Here is an 8,668-nt window from a genome sequence, read left to right as displayed (position 1 = left end):
CCCACGCGCGACGTGACCCAGTCCGTTTCTTTCCCGGATTATTTTGAATTATATTTTCTCGGAATATTTTGAACGTTCCCGTCTGTTCCAACAATCATGGCTGTTTCTGAAAGGTTGCAATTGATCCCAGAATCTTTCCTTACGAAATTTTCAAAACTTCTTCTCCTTCTTCTATACAAATAAATTTTAGTGTGATTTACAGCCACTAAGTGGTTCGCTGTTCACCGGCGTTTTTAGTACCGATACTCTGGTGAGTTAAATCGTTCTATTCTGGGAGGATAATATTCCAACACCTTGTGTACTTGAGGAGAATAATTTCCTTAAGGACATACTGTGCATTCGGTGGGCTCGATTTTATTCCGGAATAAATTTTCATATTCTTGTATATGGTGGAAAACCTGCGTACCCCTAAACTACAAGCTTTCTTTGAAGCCCCTACAACATGGGATATTTGAAGAATCCCCTTTCTGATTATTTACATTTCTGCTTTACTACTATTTTTCCTGTTTCTATTTTTGTTACAGGAAATTTATCATTTCATAATATATTATAGTAATACAGATTACTAACAATTACTACATGGTGATGATGATGGAAGAAGCAAAATACACGAAATAAATATAAAAGAATAGGTGTGTGTATTGTACACAACTTACTCTTTATATTTCCGCTAGGAAGTTCTTTTATCCCTCGAACATATGAGTTTTATAGATTTTACACATGTTACGTTCTTGGCCTCCAGTAACTTCAAATTGGGCATGATTACTTTGAAGTCCATATTAAGGAGTAAGGAGGGCTTGAAATAACAGAAAGGAGTGAAATGATTACGTGCCAAAATTAAGAGAAGAAGAAAAAGCTAATAAATGATTCCAAAGTAGGGTCAAAGGATAGAAATATTATACAAAATATTACTCTGCTAATACTAATACTACATGGACCTAATCATGATGGTCATCACCCCCTTTAACACTACTTTAGATTCAAAACTACATCCCCATAGTGGACTCTATCTTTTTACATAATAATAATAATACTGAATTGCAAAGATTTCTTTCTCTCTTCTTTTGCATTGTCTAAAGCAGCATTAAGAAAATTGCACAGCACAAAGCTCTTTCAATTGCTGAAAACCCCACCACCTGCATTTCCAAATTCCAAACCCCAAAATTAAAAAATAAATAAATGAATGTACAAAAAAGATTAACCATCATCAGCCTCCTTATTGTACTTAGCAAGGAATAAAAGTAACAGCTCTCACTTTTATTGTAATCTATCAGTCTCTAACTGTTTCTCTACTTCTGTTTTAAAAATGAATATCTCTCCCAAAATGTTTTTGTTCTCCATTTTTTTCCCGAAAAGGTTAATTTTTTTGCCCCCATAGACATATTTTATAATAACATTTTAATCACATTTTTTTTTTTGGATTAGGAAAAAACAAGACCAAACTCAATTAATATTCTTTAGTAGATTTAGGATTTTAGATCACAAAATTAATCATTGATTACTATGGTTTATAGGTTTTTTCTTTTTTTCTTTTTTTTTGCTAAACATGGTTTATACGTTTAAATGTTCCAAAATAGAAGTATATATCAAGTAATTTATTTTCAAATAAAATTAGGAAATAAACAAAGGATGAAAATAAAAAAGCGAGGCAGTCAGACTGAAGAAAGTCCAAAATTTCCTCTTTTAAAAGCAATAAAAGTAATTTCTGAATTGCAAAATTAAATAAAGCAAGCACTTTCTTCACTAATCTTAACCAACTTTACAACCTCTTCCTTTTGCTTTCTTTAACCTTTTACTTTTTTGACATGACTCACTACTTAAAGATACACTACACCTTAACAAGAATTAATGTCATTACTTCCAAATTTGTGAACTATTTAGCATACCGACTTTACCAAAATCTGTCTTCTAAGCAACAAATTTAAACCAATCTTATTCACTATCCAAATGAACTCAACTAATTTGCTCCATTTTCTTCTGAAACCAAACTCAATTACTCTCTCTATTCCAATTTAGGCAACAATATCTCATTTGAGACGTTCCAAAACAGTATTCATCATCTTTCTATTTATAATGTTATCTAATAGTTCACAACTTTTACAAATTTTTAAGACTTATATTCCACATATCTCGTGTTGATGTAGTAATAATTTTGTGTTTTAACTATTACCTTTAACATATTCTTTCATTACTATCAATGTAGGATTTACAACAACAATATATGATATGTCCACCCTAATCCCACAAGTGGGGTCTGAAAAAGCAGTGTGTACGCAAAACTTACTCCTATCAATGTAGAACTATATCAAAGAGACACTATACTTTTTTTAAAAAATTATTAACTAATTTGAACCTGTAATAGCAGGTTAGTGATTTTATCATAGATTTACCGATAACTACTTCTCAACGACCTAATTTTAACATGTAATAGCAGGTTAGTAATTTTACACTATCAGGGATTGTTTGGCAGGGAAACAAGTTATCCCATAATTTATTACCCTATGATTAGTTATCCCACCATTTCAGAGGGATAAAAAAAAATACTACAATCCCGGGATAACTAATCTCAGGATTAGTTATACCATAATTTTATCCCAACCAAATATAAAATAAAATCATCTCAAATTAATTATTCTTTATCCCTCGTACTCATAGAACTTAAAGTTATTAATATAACATACAAGTCAAACAATATGGAGTAACATTATCTTCGGTCAAATAGCGTCATAATGTAAAATAAGACCAAAGGAGTAAATCAATTTTCTACTTACCTGCATTATATGGTGAGCAGAACCAGAAGTAGGCAAAGGGCGGATAGTAGCAGAGTCCACTTCACCGGTGGGCAAAGGAACCGCCGGATTGCTATTAATAAACGGAATATCACTACCTTTTTCCGGCAACATTGGTCCATTAGCAGGAAATAATGCACTAGGTGCAGGGCTAGGGGAAGTGGTTTCTCGCGGCTGAAAGGGCCATGGGTATGCCGGAGAAGATGATACAACGCCACCAGATATCACCGGTGGAGATCCCGCCGGTGGATGTTCCGGCGCCGGAGTTGAAAGAGAGACCTTAATTGCTAGCTTTTGGCCTTGTAAACATGCTGCATTGGTTCCATTGTTGAATGAGAAGTAAAATAAACCTGGTCTTGATGGGTGCCACTGCATTCATTTTAACAGAATTAATTCATCAGAAAATTTTAAAAAGATCAAATCTTTTAGCTAATTTTTGAACACCCTTTTGAATTCTAGCCGTGAATCTTAAAAAGTTGAAGAAATTGAATCTTGAAATTATGGAGAAATTGAGATAACTCTCTATGTTAAAGAAATTAGTAGCATTCACTCACACACACACACAGAGGAACTTACAGTATAAGACTTGGAATCAGATTTAGTGAGAAGTGTAGCTTGAGTGAAGTTGCAGACATTGAAGGCATTCTGGTTCTGGAAAATGTAGAGATTGTACTGATTCTTGTGCTGGAATACTGAAAGAAAAAAACAGAAACAAAAGGTAAATATTCAGTAAATATTTTGGTCCAAGTCAAAAGCTACCAATAACAGCAAAATGGCTCATATATAATTGAATGACTACTGAGTACTTACTAATGGAATCTCCAATTTGGACAGTTGGATTTTTCCATTCTGAAACTCCATCAACCACTACAGTTGCACTCTGAGAAAGCTGAAAAATTACACTTCCAAGAATGAAGAAAAACACCCAAAACATTGAGACAAGTCCCATGAAAATTGGTGCTAAATTCTTAGTCCTAAGTGAGGAAAGAATTAAAGAGTGTAAGCTTTAATACTAGTATCTTTTTGAGGTCAAGAATCCAATTTAATGGAGGAAAAGAGAGTGATACAGAAAAGTAGTATAAATACACAGAGAAAGAGAAAAATGGAGAGCTAGAGAGGTGTTAAAGAGAGTTGTCAGATGTGTTGGGCTTTTCACGGGAAGAGAGTTTTGAATGGTACAGATATTGAAATTTTGGGGAATGTGTATTTATTAGCACTATAGTAATTTTTATTTTATTTTTTTGAGTTTTTACAGTAAAAGTTGGAATGATTTTGTCTGCGGAAAATAAATATTTAACAAATGAAAAGATGCTTTCTTTTTAGGAAAAGTGGAACATGGAATTATGATGATTTTGGGTAGATGGTGATGAGTTATGAGTGATGATAGGGATTATTATTTCAAAATGATTAGTTTTGTGATTATGAATTTATTACTCTATTATTGTTATTTCCCTTTTCTTTAGGGATCTTGGGGAACCCAATATTTATTTGTTTAAAACTTTTAGAGTACATTTTTTGAAATTATTTGTGTCATTGCTTGTGGATTTCTAGGTTTATATTACTTATTACTCCCTCCGGTCCAAAATAAGTGATTTTTTGGCCTTTTTCTTGTGGTCTAAAATAAGTGATTTTTTCAGATTTCAAGAATGAATTAATTATTTTTTTCCTACATTGTCCTTGGAGTAAATAGTGTTGCAATATGTGTTAGGAGTTTATGTGGGATAATAAAGGTTAATATGGTCAATTCCATTGCTAATTAATGCTAAAAGGTGAATTTCTTAATCTGTGTGAAAACATCCAAAAAATCACTTATTTTGGACCGGAGGGAGTAGTTGCTTAAGATCTTGCCAACTCATCTAAAAAGAATCTGACGGTTCTAATTTATTATACTAGAAAGCAAAATCAACTTCTCTCCCACTTTCAAGTTTCAACTCTTCTGTCATTTGGGAGTCTTTCATAGCTCTAAAAACTTACACTATGATTATACCAGCTGTTGTTTTCTTCTTTCTTTACTGCTTCATCTATTACAAAGACTCACTTGGAATAGGTAAAGCTTTATTTGAAAGGAGATGAATTTTTTAGAGAAGTACTAATTAAGCGGGTCGTAACTCAAAAGACCTCTTTTTCGTTTGATTCTTTTCATTTCGTATTTTAGAGATTGAATTTTCCATATTGTCATTGTAGAAGAATTCATGTGTTTGATAGTTTTAGTGGCTAGACCTCATCGAAAGCATGTAACATTGCTAAATTAGTTTGTAGGAACACATAAGAAAGATAATGATGGCTGTTATTCTTCTTTTCATTTCCTCCAATAATCTCAAATTCGTATTCCTCATTAATCAATGGAAAAAACCCAAGTAGTGGAAAAAACTTTTTATCAGTAATCTCAGCTTGGCCGTGACTACAATAAGTCGGATGTAACATGCAAACTAAGAATTTTGGCCGTGAAGGAGGAAACCGAATAAAGGTCGATGGANGTCCTTGAGTAAATAGTGTTGGAATATGTGTTAGGAGTGTTTATGTGAAATAGTAAAGGTTAATATGGTCAATTTTATTGCTAATTAATGCTAAAAGGTGAATTTCTTAATCTGTGTGAAAACATCCAAAAAATCACTTATTTTGGACCGGAGGGAGTACTAGGTTGTGGGTTGTCACACGTTAATGCTTAGAAAACATTGCTAATTGGTACATTCACAATGTTGAGATCCAAAGGTGTCGATCAGAAATTACTAATTTGTCCATGTCATGAATGAACTATTGTCCATCTTCTAGAATATTCACTGCAAATTGAAGATGTTTCCTACTAATATCAGCTTTGTCTTCAAATTTCCTTGCGCTAAATTGAGCATAAATTGATTTTAAAAATTAAAATATTTTGTCCTCTCCTTACTCCATGTCAGGGACTGCTCACTCGTGTCACGTGGAAGGATGAAAGAAGAAAATGAAGCTGCGACTACCTAATTATACCTTCAAACAATATAGTATCTACTAGTACCATTTATTGAGTTATTGCGGTGGAGTTCCGCGCTATTTCATACTATTACTTTTCTCGTATTTGACGGTACAAAATTATGTCATATACGCCTATCTTTCTGCAGTGTGCTAACTCCTTTCTTGTAATTTAGGAGTTGTCACCTTTCTAAGTTATAGGGTGTGTTTTGGTACGAAGGAAAATATTTTGTTGGAAATAAATAGTATTCTTAATTATTTTTTGGTGTTTGATTAGGTAGCAAAAGATATATAATTTAGGCAAATAGTATATGAGAAGAAATGGATAAAGGGGCCGGGGGAGGGTGGTAGGTCGAGGTCGGGGGGAGGGGGGGGGGGAGTTGGGAATATGGTAGGAAATGTTGAGAAAGAGTACTCGAAAAAAAATCCCTCCTTTTGGTAAGAAAGTCATTTTCTCCAATTGAAAAAAAATGAGTTCATGAGAAAAGTATTTTCCAAAATATTTAAGTCAACCAAACATGGGAAATTGAAAAATATTTCATGAAAATTAATGTTTTTCTCATACCAAACACACCCATAATCTGCATTTTTATGTTATAAATCTGCCCTTTTAAGTTATAATCTGTTTTTTTCTTAAGTCAGAGAGCAATTTTTAGCTTTAAAATGATTTCTTAACGGAAAAATGATTTTAGAACGTGTTTGCATAAGTTCCGGCCAACCTTGACTGGTTTTTGGCCAAATCGATATTCCCGAATATTTTTTTTTTGGTAATTAAAATTTTTATTCACCAAAAAAGTATATGTACAGCTCTAGAAACCCGAAAATAAGTCTATCTTTCTTCCATTGGATTAGACATAGTCCCGAATATTTAGTGAAAGTTGAGTGATTTTTTTGGTTTGAACTATTAGTTTGAAGATATTTCGACAATTAGGCTATAAGTTTAATGATTTTTTTACGTAATTAACCCTATATTTTACTATTAAAAGCATATTAGATATATACAGTCAAAACTCTCTATAACAGCCTTGTTTGTTCCGAATATTTTTGAATGTTATAGCGAAGTGCTGTTATAGAAAACATATATTATAACATAACATAAAAATTAGTTCCGGTAAAGCTTGGCTTTTATAGTGAACTGTTGTTATAGAGAGATCTGACTGTACCTATATTTTTCATAAAACTTACAAGTTTAAACCTCTATGTTATCCAAAATAATGCCCATGCATATATTTTCAAATTCAATTGCTTGAAGAAAAAAAAAAAGAAAAAGAAAAACGAGAGAAGCAAAACACTACCTTCAAACATAAAGTAAATGGAAAAGAAAGGGAAAGAAAAACTCAGTTATCCCAAAGTAACAGTAGGTCAAAAAATAGGTCAACTTAAATCTAGAGCACAGTGAAAAGGGGTAGAATAAACATGGCTGGATTAGAAGAGCCAAGAAAAGAAATCCAACACTCTATCTGCCGCAAGCATGAGACACTATACTTCTTCACTAGCTATAACATCTACCAAATGGCTGACCAACACCAGTTTCTAGTTATGCCCATTAGTTAATTAATCATTTCTTTTAAAACTTTGTTTAACGAGATGAACGTACTTTTGAATTAAATTAGGAAACAAAGGTTATAATTTTGGTGGCCTAATACATTAAAAGAATAAAAAGTCAATAAGTATATACCAAGACAAAGAACTAGAAGACAAAAACAAGTACTGCTCCGAGGTCCTTTGAAATGTCCAATTCTTTTGCCAGGAACAGAAGCAGAAGTGCTTTGTCTGGTTGATGGAGCAAGATAAGAGATGGAGTATATGTGCTTCTTTTGTTAATTCTGTAATATAATCCAAGGAAACCCAATGCTATATATTTATCTTTTGAGGTAAAATAATCAGATAAATATAAGGAACAAAGAAAGGAAGACATGAATGGGGAAGTACAAGATATTACGCATGCAATTTAAGATAGCACACATGGGTTGTCCTCTACTGCTTGGTGTATAACGCTACTAGAATCCCTGTAAAAAGCGACCAAAGATTAGCGACCAAATTTGGTCTGTCAAAAAAAGCGACCAAAGTTGGTCGCCAAACTGCCGAAAATAATAAAAAAAATATTTGAAATATTTTAGCGACCAAAGTTGGACGCTATTTGGTCGCAAATTTAGTCAAACTGTTGACTGGACTGGTCAGACTTGTTTGGTCAAAGATATACTGAGATTAGCGACCAATGTTGGTCGCTTAAGCGGGACCCACATAAATTTTTTTAATAATTTTATTATTATTTTATAAAACTTATAAAATATAAATATATATATAATTTAAAACTTGCGACCAAAGTTGGTCGCTAACTGAAGGAAAAGTTGATAGCGACCAACATTGGTCGCTAAAACGGGACCCAGTTATTATATTTTAATAAATATATATTTATTTAAAATAAATTATAAAATATAAATAAATATAATTCAAAAGTTAGCGACCAAAGTTGGTCGCTTAACTAAATAGAGACCAATGTTGGTCGCAAATGTGGGACCCAGTTCTAACATTTAATAATTTTTATTATTAACTTAAATATTGTATAAAATATAAATAAATCTGATTAAAATTTAGTGACCAAACTTGGTCGCTAAATTAAATCCATGTACAGTTAGTGACCAACTTTGGTCGCTAAATTAAATTCATTTACAGTTACCGACCAAAGTTTGTCTCTATATGGTCAAAATTAAAAATCACTTTTATATTTACTATGTAAATAAAATAAATATAAGTCGTTAATACTTTTATAATACAAGGGATGAATAGTACTACGAAGTGGGCGTGTGTGTCTATATATATAATATATATATACTTACGCTATACTATGCACTAAGTATAAGTGTATTAGGTAATATTATATCGAATATAGCTTATATATATATAATATATATACTTACGCTATACTT

General features: G+C 32.2%; 1 protein-coding gene across 1 annotated transcript; it reads right to left on the bottom strand.

Annotated features, from left to right (window-relative positions):
* Positions 1 to 837: 837 nt before the first annotated feature.
* On the bottom strand, positions 838 to 3,970 carry LOC109243819. Its single transcript, XM_019410816.1, has 4 exons — positions 3,600 to 3,970; positions 3,366 to 3,481; positions 2,772 to 3,158; positions 838 to 1,136 (listed from the first exon to the last, which is right to left on the bottom strand). Exons 1-4 carry the CDS (start codon positions 3,736 to 3,738, stop codon positions 1,074 to 1,076), a joined length of 705 nt encoding a protein of 234 aa, XP_019266361.1. The 5' UTR covers positions 3,739 to 3,970; the 3' UTR covers positions 838 to 1,073.
* Between the last annotated feature and the right edge of the window lie 4,698 nt (positions 3,971 to 8,668).

Source organism: Nicotiana attenuata, unplaced genomic scaffold (genome assembly GCF_001879085.1).
Source record: "Nicotiana attenuata strain UT unplaced genomic scaffold, NIATTr2, whole genome shotgun sequence".
Taxonomy (NCBI): Eukaryota; Viridiplantae; Streptophyta; class Magnoliopsida; order Solanales; family Solanaceae; genus Nicotiana; species Nicotiana attenuata.
Note: the sequence above shows the minus strand (reverse complement) of the source record. Positions and strands in the feature narration are given on the sequence as shown.